Source organism: Cibotium barometz, chromosome 19, assembly GCF_041138505.1.
Source record: "Cibotium barometz isolate CiBa-2024 chromosome 19, ASM4113850v1, whole genome shotgun sequence".
Lineage (NCBI taxonomy): Eukaryota > Viridiplantae > Streptophyta > Polypodiopsida > Cyatheales > Cibotiaceae > Cibotium > Cibotium barometz.
In genome coordinates, this window is record NC_141064.1 from 28,905,559 (window position 1) to 28,925,633 (window position 20,075).

The 20,075-nt window shown below is 39.0% G+C and overlaps 1 protein-coding gene across 1 annotated transcript; it reads right to left on the minus strand.

The window, feature by feature from the left end:
* Positions 1-18,212: 18,212 nt before the first annotated feature.
* On the minus strand, positions 18,213-18,708 carry LOC147628419 (uncharacterized). The gene is made up of 2 exons (XM_086814170.1): positions 18,559-18,708; positions 18,213-18,480 (listed from the first exon to the last, which is right to left on the minus strand). The coding sequence occupies exons 1-2, from the start codon at positions 18,688-18,690 to the stop codon at positions 18,256-18,258; spliced, it is 357 nt and encodes a 118-aa protein (XP_086670296.1). The 5' UTR covers positions 18,691-18,708; the 3' UTR covers positions 18,213-18,255.
* Positions 18,709-20,075: the final 1,367 nt, after the last annotated feature.

A 20,075-nucleotide genomic window follows, 5' to 3' on the forward strand; every position in this document is an offset into this window, starting at 1 on the left:
GGAGAGGATCAACTGGTAAGCCTATGGCTAAAAGGGAGCCACTTCTTTGCCCCATTCAAGAATAAGGCAAAGTTGGAACAAGGCTGCATCTGATAAATCATCGTTTACTCCCACTGGCGGTTCACCATTGGGGATCCTTGACATGTGGTCTGCTATTCCGTAATATCAGCATACATAAAAATGAATCGCCGATAATAGCCGACATGCCCCATGAAGCATTGGACTCCCTTGAAGTTGGTAGGTGGTGGCAGCTCAAGAATGAGCCACACTTTTCTATCATCAGTCGATATTCCTTGCCTAGAGATGATGTGTCCCTAGATCACTCCGTGTCGAACCCAAAATTGGCATTTAAGAGGGTTCGACGAGATGCGATATAGTCTGCATTGCTCCAACACCTTATGCAAACATGCGAGGTGCTCCTTCCACCAAGAAGAATTGACACATAGGTCATCCATGAAGACTTCTAGGAATTTCCGAAGATATTCCTTGTAAGTCGTACACATAAAGCGTTGGAAGGTTTGAGGGGGATTGGTCAACCCAAAGGGCATGACTTTGTATGCGTAAGTATCCCATTCAGTAGCAAAAGCAATTTTGTGCTGGTCTTTAGGGTCGACGAGCGCCTAGTTGTATCCTAAGAATCCATCTAGGAAGTTGTAGGCTTCCTTTCCTGCCGCTACTCTTTCTAACATGTGTTCAATGAATTGTAAAGGACAGTGGTCCCTTATGGTGGCGGCATTGATCTTTTTGAGGTTGACGCACACCCTAACTTTTCTATTTTTCTTGGGCACTATCACGATCGGTGATACCCATTCCGCATGTTCAATTTCATAGATGAATCCGGTGTCGATAAGTCTTTCAATCTCCTTGCGAACCATCTTTTGGAATATTTTGGATTCATTGGGTAAGCTCATTGCTTGATTGGCCTAGCTCCATCAACCATGGGAATGGTGTACTATACCACTTCTAGAGGTACACCCTTCATTCCATGTACTTCCAAACGAAGCAGTCCTCGAATTCAGTTAAGAGAGCAATGAGCTCTACTTCTTCTTCCTTTAAAAGGTCTTCTGTAACGAATATGGGCCTCGGGTCTTCACCTGGGGTAGCCAAGTTCACTTCCTTAACCTTAGTTGAACCGTCATATGAGGTCCCAAGTTTCCCACTATTAGACCTTTGAGCCGAATCATATTGAACAAAGCGGTTGGCCATTTGGAAGGTCTTAAAGTGCTTGGGCACCTCCCGTGTTTCTTCAGCTTTAGCACTTTCCTCGTCAATTAGCCTTTTGGCTTCTTTTTCTGTGAGTAATAACTTTTTGCTATGTGCCTTGCGTGCAAAGCGACAAAGATTTTTAGGGACTGAGTGGGTTCACCAGTTGTGGGACAGTAGTGTGGACCAGAAGAGAGTTGTTTGTAAACTCTTTTTTCCATACTTCATTGAAATGCTCATGGGCTTCCATGGCTCCCACATATTTCAACCAATGGGTTTCAAAGTTGTCTGGGAAGATGTACCATTCTGGCCCAAGGAATCCTTCAGGCCTATGAGTTTTATGTGAGCGTATACTCCTTGATGGCTTAGCTCTCGAACAACTTGATCCAACTCTTACGTGGCTATATTGGGCAAATATGCTGAACTAAGAATATATAATGATGTAAGCTCTTGCCCATTAGCCGTCGTGGCAAATCTCGTACCAGTTTTCCTATGCAAGATGTCCAGTGTAGCAAGGATATGCATCCAGCTCTCAGAGTCGTCCAGCTCTCGGAGTAGTGCACAATCCTCACTCTCCTTTTCATCTTCTAGTGTTTTATGGCATGTCTGGCATAGATGGGCTTCAGTAGTTCGTGTAGTTGTGACTGAGTCCTCTGCAAACGGTCTACCACTCATGGGGTGCACTTTCCACGTGTGTAGATTGATCTTAAAGATAAGATCTTTTCTCTGAATGTAGATATGGTCAGTATCCCAGTGGTGGATAATCTTGGATTCTTGCATAAAGGGTATGCCAAGGATGTAGTCATATGAAACTCGTTGACATCCAAAATTCATCACCATAAAGGTGTGGCGGTAGGTGTCTCCTAGAATCTTAATTTTAAGATTCTTTAATAGACCAATGGGTCTAGCAGTGGCTCCATCAGCGAGTTTAACCAACAATCAGGTGTTGTACAAGGCAGGTGCTCCCCATTTTTCCTTGCATTGTTTGGTCACAATGCTCACTCCGGCTCCTCCATCCAAGATTGGAGTAACTTGGTGGCTGTCGAAAGTCATCGGGGGGCAAGGCCGCATTAAGTTCATCTCCTTCAAAGTATCTTCCGAGCTTATTCACTAGAATGGTAGGAATCCCTTTTACCTCAAGAGGTGTGTGGAATTCTTCTCCCTTAGATTCATCAGAGCTATTGGGCTCCATGGTTTCGTGCATGCCTGCCGCCGCCCCCTGAGAGACGTCCTTCTATCCAGTCTTTCAAGTCATTCCATAGGCTTGGGCTACCTTGAAGTAAGGTGCCAATAGTGTAAGATTCCTCCCCAGCCCCTCAAGATGTCCAGTTTCTTCCCCTGTAATCAATCCCCTTTTCAGAATAATAAAAGATCTTGTTTTTACCTGTTTTGGTCTAGAGAGAGAAAATATTCTAGAGAGAGATAACTCAGTTTTTAGATATCTTTGGATGGAAAAATATCCTTTCTTATTAAACTAAATTTTCCCAAAACAAAAGTTTAAAAAGAATTTCCTAAGGTGCATTAGAAATAAATTATAATCTACTCAAAAGGCCTTAGCCTAAGGGTCCAGATTTTTTGAAAATGTTGGATTAAGGTTCTGAGGGACCATTTAGATTAATCCAAATGTAGGGAGGAGATAAATTAAAGAAATAAAGAAACCCCCCCCAAAAAAATGAGTAAATACTCACATAATATGAAGAGTGGACTAAGGACCAAGGAAAATAGTTAAAAATTTGATTTTTGACACCTCAAAATGGGGATTCCCCCTCATGAAGGAGGCACCTTTTTTCTCATCATTGCTTTCCATTTTAAATCAATAAAATGAGATATTTCATCTCTCCTATCTCCTAAGTCAAGTCTAGTTCCAAAAAGTAAGCTGAACTGACCCAAAAATGGTCAAAAATTGACCAAACTGATCTGGAAAATTCTAGAATTAGTTTGCTTGGTTTGAGGCTCACTTTTTCTTATAAATAGAAGCCTTCTCCTTTGTAAAAGCTTAATAGTGTTTATGCACTGTTACTCTACTCCTCCCTAGAGCCAAAAACATTGAACTCACTTGATAATTCACTTGTTTTTAACTAATTCCTCTACAAAGAATTGGTGGCCACTCTTGATCCAAACAAGAGTAGAACCCTCAATCCCTCAAGCCAAAGGAAAGCTCACAAAACTCCATGTAAGTTATTAATTCTACTTTTTTTTTATTCTAATCTATGGTTTTCTGAATTCTTTGCTTTTTAATGTGATTATGGATTATAAGCCTTGATGAAAAGGCTTCCCCCTTCTCTTCATTGAGAATTTCAGCCTTTCTTTATCCTAAAATGAGTAACAAATAAATTGAGTTAAACTTTTCCTATTGATTACTCTTAAGAAGTGAAAAATTGATTAGATTAGAGTGCTTTATTTCATCTTGGGATAAATTTTAAAGTAAATTTAGAATGTAAAAATTGAGAAATGGTCAGCCATACAAAGGAGGTTATGGCAAAATTTTCTTAAATTTTGTGGAAATAAGTTTTATCTTTATGTTATTCAAAAAGAATAATCCCCACCATTTTTGCATTCTAAAAGAAATTCTTTTTATTTTAAAAGTGTTATTCCTATTTTATGCATAAATAGATGTATAAAAGGATTTTCTTTTATTATAAAAGTGTTATTTTCATTAGATTCAATTTCTATGCATAAATAGATGTATAAAAGGATTTTCTTTTAGTATAAAAGTGTTATTTTCATTAGATTCAATTTCTATGCATAGAAAGATGCATATTGGATTATTTTTTTATTATAAAAGTGTTATTTTTATTAGATTCAATATCTATGTATAGAAAGATACATATTGGATATTTATTTAATTATAATAGTGTTATTTTCATTAGATTCAATTTCTATGCATAGAAAGATGCATATTGGATATTTTTATTATTATAAAAGTGTTATTTTCATTAGATTCAATTTCTATGCATAGAAAGATGCATATTGGATATTTTTTTATTATAAAAGTGTTATTTTCATCAGATTCAATTTCTATGCATGGAAAGATGCATAATAGAAATATTTTTATTATATAAGTGTCATTTTCATCAGATTCAATTTCTATGCATAGAAAGATGCATATTGAAAATCTTTTTATTTTAAAAGTGTTATTCCTATTAAATTGATTTTATGCATAAATAGATGCATAAAATTTTTTTATATCAAAATTAAATTCTCTTTAATTCTATGTTTAATTTTCATGAATATTTGATAAATGAATAAGTAAATACTCTGAGAGGGAAAATTCTATCATTTCATATTCACTCGATTTTGTAAAGAGAAAATTTAGGAAATCTATCGAAGTCGAAATATTCAGATAAATGATTAATTTATTTCTCATCAAAATTTGTGATTAATTTAGAAATCAGTTAAGTGAATATTCAATGAATGAAATTCGGTAAATTAGTAATTGAAATATCACCCCCTTTTCGAGAAAGATAATTCAGGAAGAAAAAGAGATATGAAGTAAATAGATGTGAAGAGATGTGTGATGAGAATCAGATAGATGTGAATGAAGGGATGAATAGATGTGTGATGAGAATGAGATAGATGTGAATGAAGGGATGAATAGATGTGTGATGAGAATCAGATAGATGTGAATGAAGGGATGAATAGATGTGTTGTGAATAGAGGTGATGAGATGTGAGGTAAATAGATGTGACGAGATGTGTGATGAGAATCAGATAGATGTGAATGAAGGGATGAATAGATGTGATGTGAATAGAGGTGATGACATGTGAGGTAAATAGATGTGATGAGATGTGTAGATGTGATGAGATGTGTGATGAGAATCAGATAGATGTGCATGAATGGATGGATATATGTGATGTGAATAGGGGTGAAGAGATGTGAGGTGAATAGATGTGATGTCATGTGAATCAGGATGTAAATGAATGATATGGGATGTGAGTGGATGTATGTGAAAGAATGGATGTGAATGTATGTAAAAGAATGTGATGTGGATGTGTATGCTAAGGAATGTGATGTGATGAAAAATGATGTGATGTGACATGAATATATGTGGATGTGAAGTGATAGATATGAATGTATGAATAGATGTGGATAGTCGTACAGGTGAACGATTGGATGGATATGTATGAATGAGATATAGTGTGGACAGAAGTGATGTGATATAATGTGGATAGAATGTATGTGATGGGATGGTTATGAGAATGTATGTGGTGGTATGAATGAACGAATGTGATGGATATGAATGAATGAGATGTGATGGGTGTAAATGGATGTGATGTAATTGAATGTGATGGACGAGAATTGATGTGGTGTCATTTGAATTGTGATGTGAATGATTATGATGTGATGAGAAAGGGAATACAGATGAAATAAATGAGGAATGATGCAGAACAATGTGGAAAGACGAGAGTTCGCTATAGAAACTGTATTTATGACCTGTTTTTTTTTAAATGACTGTTTTATGTCAAGAATGCTGGGGAAGCATTTTGACCATCTTACGAATGAGGTCGTGGAAACCTAATCTGATAAAGTTGCAACAGCTAACGGAGAGTCAATGGAGGACGTCTCGCGTAGCAAGGTCGACCGAGGTCTTGACCAGCCCCCTCGGTCCTCGATTAAAATGGTGAGCTTCCCCGGTACGGTGGATGAGGGACCAAGGAAGCGGCCTATGAGTGAAGCGCTAGGTGACCTGCGAAGGATCCTAGAGGGTGCTGACCATACGGTGCTCGGGCTCTGGGTCACCGAAGATACCCACACGTGCATCGTGGAAGATATTGGAACAAGGAGTAAGAGTTGTTTTCTGAATTCGGGCATGGATCTGGTTGATTGACCTTGCTAGTCCTCAACGGATGAGTCCATGGTTCTTTTATATGGATCTGTTGGTTGATCTTGCTGATCTTCAATGAAGATTCCATTTTGATATGTGAATATTGCCGAGTACTATGAGCTAGGAACCATCGAAAAGACCCCTGAGTGGACAGGTGGTGAGCGTTCTGGTTGCCAATGATGCCATAGGTACACTGAGAGGAATGATTGTTGGTAATTAGAATTCAACCAAAAAATTTTGGAGGATTATGATCAGTGACTATGATTTCATTAAATGATTGTTTTAAAGACAGCTGAATCTGTGAAAAAGGCAATTCATATTAGGTGTGTAAGTGGTGTGACTAGTTTTAAGTTTGCATGAATATTCGGCTAGGGGGTCTGGGAACTCTTTTCCCTGGTATACCCGAGACAAAACCTAACCAAATTCCTAATTAGATCCCATCACTATAGTGGTTGGGCGGTTGGCTAACCCATGGGACTGGATGCTGGACTGATGGATTTCCTAAATAGAGACTCAATTCTATTATGGTACGATAGATGAAGTAAATCCCAGACAAAAATTGTTCTATGGAAAAGAATCAACGGCTGTGCCTCTCAACGAGGAAAAAAGCGTTGGTCTCTATGATCCAAGTGCAATCTTTTCCTGATCTCATTATGGGACTTACGGGTTTGGTCAAATCAGTTCAGTTAGTTAAGAGTTTTTTGACTACGTTAGAGAAAATTTATCCTAGAGGAATCGCCCGTGCTTTCCAGGCAATGGAAAGTTTTTCCGGGTTCGGTTTTGGAAGAACTGATGGATTAGTCTCTTGTCCGGATATGCGTGGGCGAGGCCTCGAGTGAGGGACCCTGGCCCGCGCACCCCCCACAGTCTCAATCCAAAGTAATGCAAAACCTCCACCTCAGCAGATTAGGGGAAGGCAAAGAGAGATATTTCCAAATCGGCCAAAGAGAGATATTTCCAAATCGGCCATCCACTTCCAAGGCAGTAACGCTGGAAGTAATTTAAGAAGAAGAAGAAGATGAAAGAGATCATACTCCACCTGCGAGATGAGGACATCTTGCGTTTTTCAAGTGGGAGAGAATGTAAGATTCCTTCCAGCCCCTCAAGATGTCCAGTTTCTTCCCCTGTAATCAATCCCCTTTTCATAATAATAAAAGATCTTATTTCTACCTGTTTTGGCCTAGAGAGAGAAAATATTCTAGAGAGAGATAACTCAGTTTTTAGATATCTTTGGATGGAAAAATATCCTTTCTTATTAAACTAAATTCCCTCGAAACAGAAGTTTAAAAATAATTTCCTAAGGTGCATCAGAAATAAATTATAATCTGCTCAAAGGGTCCAGATTTTTTGAAAATTTTGGATTAAGGTTCTAAGGAGGGATCAATTAGATTAATCCAGATGTAGGGAGGAGATAAATTGAAGAAATAAAGAAAAACCCCCCAAAAATGAGTAAATACTCACATAAGATGAAGAGTGGACTAAGGACCAAGGAAAATAGTGAAAAAACTGATTTTTGACACCTCAAAATGGGGATTCCGCCTCATGAAGGAGGCACCTTTTTTCTCATCATTGCTTTCCATTTTAAATCAATAAAATGAGATATTTCATCTCTCCTAATTCAAGTCTAGTTCCAAAAAGTAAGCTGTTGAACTGACCCAAAAATGGTCAAAAATTGACCAAACTGATCTGGAAAATTCTAGAATCAGTTTGCTTGATTTGAGGCTCACTTTTTCCTATAAATAGAAGCCTCCCCCTTTGTAAAAGTTTAATAGTGTTTATGCAATGTTACTCTTCTCCTCCATAAATCCAAAAACATTGAATTCACTTGTTTTTTACTAATTCCTCTACAAAGAATTGGTGGCCACTCTTGATCCAAACAAGAGTAGAACCCTCAATCCCTCAAGCCAAAGGAAAGCTCACAAAACTCCATGTAAGTTATTAATTCTACTTTTTTTTAATTCTAATCTATGATTTTCTGAATTCTTTGCTTTTTAATGTGATTATGGATTATAAGCCTTGATGAAAAGGCTTTCCCCTTCTCTTCATTAAGAATTTTAGCCTTCTTTATCCTAAATGAGTAACAAATAAATTGAGTTAAACTTTTCCTATTGATTACTCTTTAGAAGTGAAAAATTGATTAGATTAGAGTGCTTTATTTCATCTTGGGATAAATTTTAAAGTAAATTTAGAATGTAAAAATTGAGAAATGGTCAACCATACAAAGGAGATTATGGCAAATTTTTCTAAAATTTTGTGGAAATAAGTTTTATCTTTATGTTATTCAAAAAGAATAATCCCCACCGTTTGTGCATTCTAAAAGAAATTCTTTTTATTTTAAAAGTGTTATTCCTATTTTATGCATAAATAGATGTATAAAAGGATTTTCTTTTATTATAAAAGTGTTATTTTCATTAGATACAATTTCTATGCATAGAAAGATGCATATTGGATATTTTTTATTATAAAAGTGTTATTTTTATCAGATTCAATTTCTATGCATAGAAAGATGCATATTGGATTATTTTTTATTATAAAAGTGTTATTTTTATCAGATTCAATTTCTATGCATAGAAAGATGCATATTGGATATTTTTTTATTATAAAAGTGTTATTTTCATCAGATTCAATTTCTATGCATGGAAAGATGCATAATAGAAATATTTTTATTATAAAAGTTTCATTTTCATCAGATTCAATTTCTATGCATGGAAAGATGCATAATAGAAATATTTTTACTATAAAAGTGTCATTTTCATCAAATTCAATTTCTATGCATAGAAAGATGCATATTGGAAATCTTTTTATTTTAAAAGTGTTATTCCTATTAAATTGATTTTATGCATAAATAGATGCATAAAGAATTTTTATATCAAAATTAGATTCTCTTTAATTCTATGTTTAATTTCCATGAATATTTAATAAATGAATAAGTAAATACTATGAGAGGGAAAATTCTATCGTTTCATATTTACTCGGTTTGTAAAGAGAAAATTCAGGAAATCTATCGAAGTCGAAATAATCAAATAAATGATTAATTTATTCCTCATCAAAATTCGTGATTAATTTAGAAATCAGTTAAGTGAATATTCAATGAATGAAATTCAGTAAATTAGTAATAGAAATATCACCCCCTTTTTTCGAGAAAGATAATTCAGGAAGAAAAAGAGATGTGAAGTAAATAGATGTGAAGAGATGTGTGATGAGAATCAGATAGATGTGAATGAAGGGATGAATAGATGTGATGTGAATAGAGGTGACGAGATGTAAGGTAAATAGATGTGAAGAGATGTGTGATGAGAATCAAATAGATGTGAATGAAGGGATGAAAAGATGTGATGTGAATAGAGGTGATGAGATGTGTGATGTGAATCAGATAGATGTGAATGAAGGGATGGATAGATGTGATGAGAATAGAGGTGATGAGATGTGAGGTGAATAGATGTGATGAGATGTGTGATGTGAATCCGATAGATGTGCATGAATGGATGGAATGTGATGTGAATAGGGGTGAAGAGATGTGAGGTGAATAGATGTAATGAGATGTGATGTCATGTGAATCAGGATGTAAATGAATGATATGGGATGTGAGTGGATGTATGTGAAAGAATGGATGTGAATGTATGTAAAAGAATGTGATGTGGATGTGTATGCAAAGGAATGTGATGTGATGAAAAATGATGTGATGTGACATGAATATATGTGGATGTGAAGTGATAGATATGAATGTATGAATAGCTGTGGATAGTCGTACAGGTGAACGATTGGATGGATGTGTATGAATGAGATATAGTGTGGACAGAAGTGATGTGATATAATGTGGGTAGAATGTATGTGATGGGATGGTTATGAGAATATATGTGGTGGTATGAATGAACGAATGTGATGAATACGAATGAATGAGATGTGATGGGTGTAAATGGATGTGATGTAATTGAATGTGATGGACGAGAATTGATGTGGTGTCATGTGAATTGTGATGTGAATGATTATGATGTGATGAGAAAGGGAATACAGATGAAATAAATGAGGTCATGGGAGACCTAATCTGATAAAGTTGCAACAACTGACGGAGAGTCAATGGAGGACGTCTCGTGTAGCAAGGTCGACCGAGGTCTTGACCAGCCTTGGTGGTTTGATTAAAATGGTGAGCTTTTTGTACGGTGGATGAGGGACCAAGGAAGCAGCCTATGAGTGAAGCGCTAGGTGACCTGCGAAGGATCCTAGAGGGTGTTGACCATACGGTGCTCGGGCTCTGGGTCGTTGAAGATACCACACGTGTGTCGTGGAAGATATTGGAACAAGGAGTAAGAGTTGTTTTCTGAATTCGGGCATGGATCTGGTTGATTGACCTTATTGGTCCTCAACGGATGAGTCCATGTTTCTTTTATATGGATCTGTTGGTCGATCTTGTTGATCTTCAACAAAGATTCCATTTTGATATGTGAATATTGCCGAGTACTATGAGCTAGAAACCATCGAAAAGACCCCTAAGTGGACAGGTGGTGAGCGTTCTGGTTGTTGCCAATGATGCCATAGATACACTGAGGAAGGAATGATTGGAAATTAGAATTCAACCTGGAGGATTATGATCAGTGACTATGATTTCATTAAATGATTGTTTTAAAGACAGCTGAATCTGTGAAAAAGGCAATTCATATTGGGTGTGTAAGTGGTGTGACTAGTTTTAAGTTTGCATGAATATCCGGCTAGGGGGCTTGGGAACTCTTTTCCCTAGTATACCCGGGACAAAACCTAACCAAATTCCTGATTGGATCCCATCACTACAGTGGTTGGGCGGTTGGTTAACCCATGGGACTGGATGGGGTTAGGCTAGACTGATGGATCCCTAAATTGAGACTCAATTATGTTATGGTACGATAGATGAAGTAAATCCCGGACAAAAATTGTTTTATGGAAAAGAATCAACAACTGTGCCTCTCAATGAGAAAAAAATCGTCGGTCTCTACGATCCAAGTGCAATCTTTCCCTGATCTGATTATGGGACTTACGGGTTCGGTCAGATGAGTTCAGTTAGTTAAGAGTTTTTTTACTACGTTAGAGAAAAATTATCCTGGAGGAATCGCTCATGCTTTCCGGGCAATGGGAAGTTTTTCCGGGTTCGGTTTTGGAAGAACCAATGGATTAGTCTCTTGTCCGGATATCCATGGGCGAGGCCCCGAGTGAGGGACCCTAGCCCGCGCAAGAAGTGCTACTTCCGCTGCTAGCGGCCCTGAATTCGTTGCGCGGTGGGGACAGGGACCTTACATATAGGGATCTGGACCTGAGAAGAGAGGAATGAAGAGAGACCTGCAATGTCTCTTGGAGCGGAGGCAGTCCTGTGAGGAAGGTTCGGTCTGCTTCACCTCAAGCTTTTTGAGGTGTAAGCAATGGGAACAGGGATTTTTGCATTAGTTCCCTTATGATGTTCATCTCCCAAGTCTCTAAGATATTCCGCCACCCTCTCCTTCAGTTGGGGGTGGCTTCTTTTTCTATTAGCTCTTGCGGGAGTGGTTGGTCTAGAAGCTCGCAACAAGGATAAACCTGAGCATCATGCGCAAGTCTCTGGTTTGAGATTGACGGGCATGGTTCAAGGTAGGCAGTAGGAGGATCAGCTTCCATCTGAGCTTGGCACTCACGAACTAACTCTTGTGGGTGACTAGGAGCCTCTCTTTTTCCTCAATGGGATTTGGATATTCCTTAAGCTTTTTAGGTAGCTGACGGGGGTCAATGGGTTCTTGGGCGGCGCGGGCGACTGCGCGTAGCATATCTTCTTCTTCAGATGAAGAAGTCGGAAGATGAGTTATTGTGCTTGAGTCAGAACCACTTTTGATAATCACTCGGCTTTCTCCCTTCCCAACCTTGGTGGCTTTCTTTCATGAGCGCCAAGTTATTTGCGCGTAGCATATCTTCTTCTTCAGATGAAGAAGTCGGAAGATGAGTTATTGTGCTTGAGTCAGAACCACTTTTGATAATCACTCGGCTTTCTCCCTTCCCAACCTTGGTGGCTTTCTTTCATGAGTGCCAAGTTATTTGGGCTTCTTCAGAGGCTCTTGCTTGGTCCTGGTTTTGAGAGGTTGATGCCTCTACAACAGCATGCACCATGGCCCTTTGCTTGTTCTGCAGCCTAGTTTTACTGCGTTGAGGGGGACTGCTCAAATGAAACCATCTCTAACACTAAGCAGGTTAAGGCTGGTGCTGGGATTAGCTTCGTGAGCCTTTCTAGTTGTTCTTGGTCTTAGCGAGTAGTCTTTGTACATATGGTCGATACCACATCCAATACACAGTGGTGTCAAGGCTGGAGCACCTGCCGAGGCGCTCGTCGCCCTATTCCTATTGGGACACTCAGCCACTCAGTGAGGTCCACCACAATCATAACACTGTATAGGCAGTCTTTTTGTTGTTCGATTCATATACCTAGCTCGCGATATCAGGGCTGCAAGGTACACAGGATACATTTGATCACACTCCATAAGATAGGGACTAAGAATTTGTGAGGGCAGACTCATGGGCTCTTGGGTTTTATAAGTGGTAGTCTCCAGGATTTCTCTGTCATTCCCATCCTCAAAGAGTTCTGTCAGGGTTATTTGACCAATACTCACCACAATGTTCACAGTATTTCGGGGAGTTAGAGATACATTCTCCAATGGAGGTAATGGAAACACAAACAACAACTAAGTTGGGTAAGACTTTCACTTTGTCCAAGAGAAGAAAAGCTGATAGCAGCATCAAGAAGTTGGTGACTAAGTTTGATTTTGGTGGTGATGAACCTGTTTTTACTCCCTCTGAGTTTCATGTAAAAGATGGAGTCATGGCTAATAAGATGTTGATAGCTGTACAAGCTTTTATTGGTAAGCAACAGGTTCAGTTTGAACAACACAGGCAGCAGATGGTAGAGTATGGTGCAGCCTCTGATGTGTTGCAAACAAAGGAGTTGCAGATATAGCAATTTCAGAATGAGCTGCAAAACAGGTGAAGGAGAAGCATAGTAAGGAAATGAAGGATATGTTGGAACATCATTCACTTGAAATGGTACAGGTGAAGAGGTCTTTGGGAATGTTCAAGGAATGGACACAGAACCTGGAAGAGAAGGTTGGTTTGGAAATGCAATAGTTGGCCCAAAGGAATATAGAGTTACAAGTTCATATAATGATGTGATGAACTTGAGGTTGCAACCATTGCAGCTTATGGAGAGGTAGGTACTAGCTTAAGAGGAGTTGGACATTAATGGAGTTCTGATGGCAGAAGGTGATGTCACAATACTGAAGCAACAGTTGACTTCCAATATACAAAATATGTGGAGGATAATTCAAGAAAGACTGTCTTTTGTATTAAAGTGTCCTTATGATAAGTTGCAGACAGGTTTTATTACAAAACATGAAGCAATATTAGTGGAAGAGATTGCTCAATTAAAGAAGGAAAAAGAGTTTTGGATGCAGAAAGTGCAGGATATGGAGAAAAACCAGAGTTACAAGGCCCAAGTAACAGAATTGCTGGCAGAAACAGTTGAGATAGTTGCAGACCAAGAACCTGAGGTAGAGATGTATGGTGCAGAACAGATGCAAGTTGCTGAGCAATTCTCGGAACCAGTTTTATTACAAAGTATGGAGGTAGCAGCAACAGACAAGGATGTGCAGGTTGCTGAACCTGATGTTATGAAGGAGGTGGACCATACTTTTGATGTTGCTACAACTCTTTGATATAGCAGCATGCTTTTACTTTTGTCTGCCATTTTGAACTGATCAAGGGATGTGTGGATCCGCATCAAATTTCTTTGAAATCCACCACCGAGACGTGCCATGTGTTGAAGGCATAGTTCCCTTAAGTCAGAATGTTGCTCAGTCGGATATTTTGTAGTAAGTCGGATATGTAAGAAGTCGGAATGTAGTAAGTCGGAGTCCCGAGGATATTTAGTAAGTCGGACATATGCTCAAGTGGTAGGTATATCTGATGACTTTCTTGGGAATCTTGGAAGTTAAGATAGGTAACGGTTACTCAAGAATACGTTTTGAAGAATGAGTAATGATTTTGAGCAAGGTAGAAAAGGAGAAGCAATGTAATGAAGAGTAGTGAATCAAGCAGAATTTTGAGTTCTTTTCTTATCTCTTGTGTGTAACCTTACTCTATCAACCCTCTGTCTGTGCATCACGTTTCTGATATGTTTGAGTTTGCTGCTTTGGCCTAATCAACATGCCTTTTATTGAGCAATTGTGTCTGTTTATATTTTCTTCTGTGTTGTTGAACCCCAACAACTGTCAAAGACAAGCACCGTTTGACCGATGGGTCTGATCTGATTTCCAAAGGGGCGTCTAAAGAGCTCACTTCGTCGAAGAGAGGGTTATTTCTCACCAACCTACCCGAGCATAGGTGCATGGGAATATAGACTTACCACTCTCAACCCCTTGAAAAAAGATGCTTTTTTTTAAAGGAACGACCGTATGCTTGTGAGCGAATGGGCATACACTCCTCAGTGGGAGAAGGAACGGACGTTCACTTCTCAACTAACATGGCGTTCGCTTCAAGAACTTCGAAAAGGAATGGGAGTTCGCTTCTAGTGAGGAGAAGGAACGGGCGCTTGGGATGAGATTGCAAATGGGAATGAGCGTTCGCTTCAGGGTCAAGAAGAAACAGGTGTTCGGGATGAAATCGATTGGAACGGGCATGGCAAGTTGGTGTCGCAGGCATTCACTTCAAGGTTGGCAGGGGCGTTTGCTTCCAGCTTAGGGAGGAACGGGTGTGTGAGTTTATGAGCCGATTCGAATGGACATGGCAAGGTGAAAAAGGGAACTCAAACGGGTGTGCGCTTCTGGTGAGAGAAGTAACGGGCATTCAGGAGGCTTAGAATGGATGTGCAAAAGTTAGAATGGGTGTGCGCTTATGGGTGAACGTCGTGGCACTGTGAGACAGAGATTTTTCAAATTTAACTGGCTTGTAGGTCTGACATCCAGTCTAATAGTACAAAATTCTCCTTATTTAATTGCACTTCAATGCACATGAGGCCTAATTAAATGCAATTAAACTAATTTTAATGCTCTTGCCAAATTTCGACAACAAATCTACCAGATTTGGATTACATGCAGAAGAAACGGGCGTGGCAGAGTTGGAACGGGCGTTTCCTTTAGGATTTTTTTGGACCCAAAAAGGGCCTCCTAAGGATTTCTAATTTTAAGGGATTAGAGCTTAAAAAGCTGGGCTTAAGGGAGACAAAGACTATGATGACCCCTATTTTTTACCTTGCCACATCAGCCATACCCCCCTAGTTTCACTTTTTAAAGGGAATATTCTCATATTCTCTCTCTTACTTTTTGACTTTTCTCATACTTTTTGATTTTTTTATCTTCACTCTCTATAAATTGAATCTTTCTTGTCAGTTTGAAATCTCCTTTCTCATTAACTCCCACCATATCTCCCTTCCACATCAACAAAACATTCTCATATTTAGGTGGACCCCAAAAAGTGAAAATTTTTAATTTTTATTTTATTTTTACATTTTGAGGTAGCACCCAACCAATATGTATGATGAAAATAATTTTTTTCCTCCAAAAAGCTTGTAATTCAAGGGTCATGTCAGAAGCCTGTCAGCAGAAGCCTGTCAGAAGCCAGTACATCCATAACTAACTACTGTTAGGTCCCCACAACCCCATAAACATAACTAACTGTCACATCCCGAAATTGTGGGGACCCAAAAAATTATTATTTTTTATTTTTTCTCATAAATATAATTTATTGATGAAAAACTCCATGTTAGTATATTTGTATATCAAAAAGATCATTTTCTACTTAGAAAAACGGATTTGTGTTAAACCTGCAAACAGCAAAGCTTTAATCATGTGTAAAATTATATTGTTTGTCATCCAATGCATTAGAATTGCTCCTGGAGGACTCGGGAAGCTATGCCGAACAGTGCAAATTTAGGCTCTACAGCGGCGGTGCAGGCTCAAAATTCCCACTGTTCTGGCACTACTCCCCCAGCCACTCAGGATCATTTCTGATGCATTTATAATAAAGATGAGTACATTAATTGTGAGAAACAATAGTTTATAAGATAAAAACAGCTTTAATCATGTATAAAATTACATTGTTTGTCATCCAATGCATCAGAATTGCTCCTGGAGGATTGAGGAAGCTATGCTAGAACAGTGCGAATTTAGGCTATGCAGCGACGGTGCAGGCTCAAAATTCGCACTATTCTGACACTGCTTCCCCATCCACTCAGGATCATTTCTGATGCATTTATAATGAAGTTGAGTACATTAATTATAAAAACAATAATTTATAAAATAAAAATACCTTTAATCATGTATAAAAATACATTATTTGTCATCCAATGCATCAGAATTGCTCCTAGAGGGTTGGGAAAGCTATGCCAGAACAGTGCGAATTTGGGCTCTATAGCAGCGGTGCAGGCTAAAATTCGCACTGTTCTAGCACTGCTCCCCAGCCACTCAGAATCATTTTTGATACATTTATAATCAAGTTAAGTACATGGATTATGAGAAATAGTAATTTACAAGATAAAAATACCTTTAATCATGTGTAAAAATACATTATTTATCATCCAATGCATCAGAATTGCTCCTGAAGGGCTGGGGAAGCTATTCTGGCACTACTCCCCCAGGCTCCCAAGGTCATTTCGGATGCATTCACAAAAACATTGATGGTACAAACTTAAAAAAACAATGATATACTTGATGAAAATAAGTTTACAAAAATTGTATTGAATTCATAATAAGAAATGATACATCATCTTTACAAAAGCTTTCTTACAATATTGAGCTTCCTTCTCTTGTTTTTATTGGGCAGAGTGTGCTCAAGGAGTGATTGGGCTATTTCTTTAGGATCCTCTATGCCTATGCTTTTGGCTATACCTATACGAGCAAGAAGCTTACCCCTAAATCCAGAACCAAAAACATCAAAGGCAAGGGATTTTTTAATTAGAACTATACATTTGGTGCTTTGTGCCATAGGGGCTACACAAAGCACCTTAGAGAGGGCTTTCAAAAAGAAGAGAGTGAAGGCAGATTAAGGGGTGTAGTCCCTATGGATAATGGCAATGCCATCCACTGGAAGTCGACCAAGATAATGCGCCAACGCAGCATCATGTCCATGGACCTTGGCCTGGTCTCTGCCGCCACCTCTCCCAGCAAATGCGTCAATTTCAACCACCCTCTACAATCAAAGGAAAAATTAAAATATTTTCCTATACATAATTACAAATGTTTCTAGGTTGTAAAAGGTCGATTATTACCTCTTGCTCAATGTCTTCTTTTGCCAAAGTGTTGGTGGGGGCAGAGAGGTCAATCGAGGACTTAGCCTCATCATTTTTTGGTGCTTTGGTCTCCTCCATTGCTCCAGCAGCAAGGGTATCCTTTTCAGCCTCTAGCTTGTCTTGTAAGGTTGTGAATTCCTCCTCTGGAACTAGGGCTTGCTCCGCGGTCTCAACCACAGTTTTCTTGACCAAAGCAACTGTCTCTGCGATAGATTCTCCAAGGGGTAATATAGCACTATCTAGGTGAGGACCGAGGTTGGACGTATCAAGCCACCTCACATCACGTGCATATAATTCCCAGGCATTCATCCATTCTCAAGCCAGCTGTCTTTTCAAGGTCATGAAGACAGATTGAAGGTACATTAAGCTCCTGCGAGGATGCAGATGTCGATGAAGCGTTCAAGGCGCTGGATGTAGGGGCGGGCATATTGTTGAATGTACTTAAGTAGCTCAACAGGCACTCATTGATCATTGGGGCAATGGGGAAAGGAGATGGAGTGGGGAGTCAAGTATTGCTCCATGTATACAATCTGCGTCTCATAATGTTGGGACGCAAGGACGAGTGACTTTTCAAAGTCGATTTCACGAGAGAACATGACAAAGAGCTCGCTCTTGCCCGCCCACGGGGTGGTGGAGAGGAACTCACAGAAGTTGTCAAAGTGGGTAGCCATGTGAATGCAAAGAGATAGTGTGAGCTCGTGCTTGGTTTCTATCGCGTGAAAATGAGAAAGAAGGCACCTTTGGCTATTTATAGTTAAAATTTAAAGTTTGGTCTTTTCACACTAGACCACTAGACAAAAAAATTATAGTTTGCAAAAATATTAAGATTTCAATTAAATAAAGATTGGTTAAAAAAGAGCCTGCTACAAAATTACAAGCATGTCATCTAATCTAAAATTGTTATAATCTCTTCATTTTTTGCCCCTCTTGTGACATTTACTTCATGTTGATCTCCATCTCCTTATTGACTTGAAAGCTTGTCATTGCCTTCACCTCGATCCTGAAACTCTTGCCCCTCACGTGCATCAGAACAGAGGCTATTTTCCCATATACTCAGTTCATCTTCAAGCTCTTCCACATGCCTACTATGTGTTGGTAGGGCTATGCACCTTGCTGCTGAAAATTCAAGGTCCCCCATTTGCCATGATTCTGAGACCATGGTTGTCCCCTCCTTACGCTTCCCAATCTGTAAAAATATAGAAAGTGGTACAATAACCAGAAAGTGTAAGGGTTAACTCTAGACATGTAGTGGAATCAGATATACCTTTCTTCTCATCAACTTGAAACTTGACTCTTCCACATTGTCTAAGCCCATGATGCTAAAGTGTTGACGCAGGTCTGCTAGGCTCCAATGCTTGCTTGCTGTCACTCTCTCAATCCATCCATTTTGCATCATCACAGCTACCTCAATAGGCATAATTTCTTCTTTTGAGGCTTGAAGTGGGATCCATGTCCCGTGCTTTTGCATCCATCTTTGGTAGTGCTGCAGACGCATGTACAAAATAGAGCGTGTCTTTAAGAACCTGAAAGACACTATAGAATCTACTACTTTGCACTTGTACACATCACCTTGATGTAACCCCTCATTAACCTCCCAACCCTCTCCTAGTAATTCTTGAATGAGGTCAGACCGTACCTTCTTACAAATATACATTATTTTTATTTGGTGCATTGGCATGGAATTGAACATGTGCACAAAAACATGTAAAGGACAAAACCAATTTATCCCTACTGATCTAGATGCCTTTGAAAACCTAAGTGATGTCTTGATATCACTTACCATCTTAAACTTTAAGCATAAGATGGTCCAAGCATCAGGTTTGGGCCATTCGGGATTGTTAAGAGGAGGGTTGGGGATCTCTTCTAGCTTGCCAAATAAACCTGGTTTTTTATCTACAAAATATGAGTGAGAAAAGAAAAAGATATTGTTTTGTACAAGATCACTTGGGCTTTGAGATACAAACATTGCCTCTCCAATGGATGCATGCATAGCATAGAAAACTCTAGTGAGGCTTTGTAGTGGTTGTTCCTCAACATAATTAGAGGGAAAAATATCTGCAGAGAGACATTAAAAAATGGAGAATCATAAGAAAATTTGAGACAAAAAATCCAATATTAGCATGTTATTAAAGCTGTGTTTATGTTACACTGACAATTTGAAGGAAACCTTGGTCGTTAGCCTTGAATGTACAGGTCTCCAAGGGTATACACATGTTGCACTATGACAACCAGTCCTTCCTTCTTAGTATGCTTGAAGCCTTGTAGCCGCCCCTTCTAATGATGTAGCATATTCCCCAGTTGTTGACGCACTCGTCGATGTGGTCCCTTAGAGCTTGGCTGCATGTAGACCCAAGCCCCAACCCTGAATCTTGTTGGAGCCCAAACTCCATTCTTATCTCTTGTGTTATGCAGCACAAGCTCTTCCACCTTCTCCCTAGGTCTTCTCACATTACTAGAAGAGGCCATGGTGGTAAGAAAAGAGAAGAATGGAAAAGAAAAGCTTGTTTTACAACAGAAGAGTGGAGAGGAGAGAAAGTTCAGGGTTTTCAGTGCAGCAATGGAAAGCTTAAAAGAGGGTTAGAGTTTGCGAATAGGCTTCCTGAACCTAGGGTAGACTAAAGAGAGATAGAGTTTCTGCAGCAATGGAGAGGGAGGGAGCTTGAGAGAGAGAGAGAGAGAGAGAGAGAGAGAGAGAGAGAGAGAGAGAGAGAGAGATTGAGAGGGAGGGAGCTTGAGAAGGAGGGAGAGCTTGAGAGGGATGAAGTTTCTACAGCAATGGAG

What these genes read in the sequence shown, in the direction of transcription:
- LOC147628419 (XM_086814170.1), bottom strand. Translation starts at nt 18,690, where the DNA reads ATGATGCAAAATGGATGGATTGAGAGAGTGACAGCAAGCAAGCATTGG. An exon ending in TCAAGTTGATGAGAAGAAAG is followed by an intron (nt 18,481 to 18,558) that starts GTATATCTGATT and finishes ATATTTTTACAG; the next exon opens with ATTGGGAAGCGTAAGGAGGG.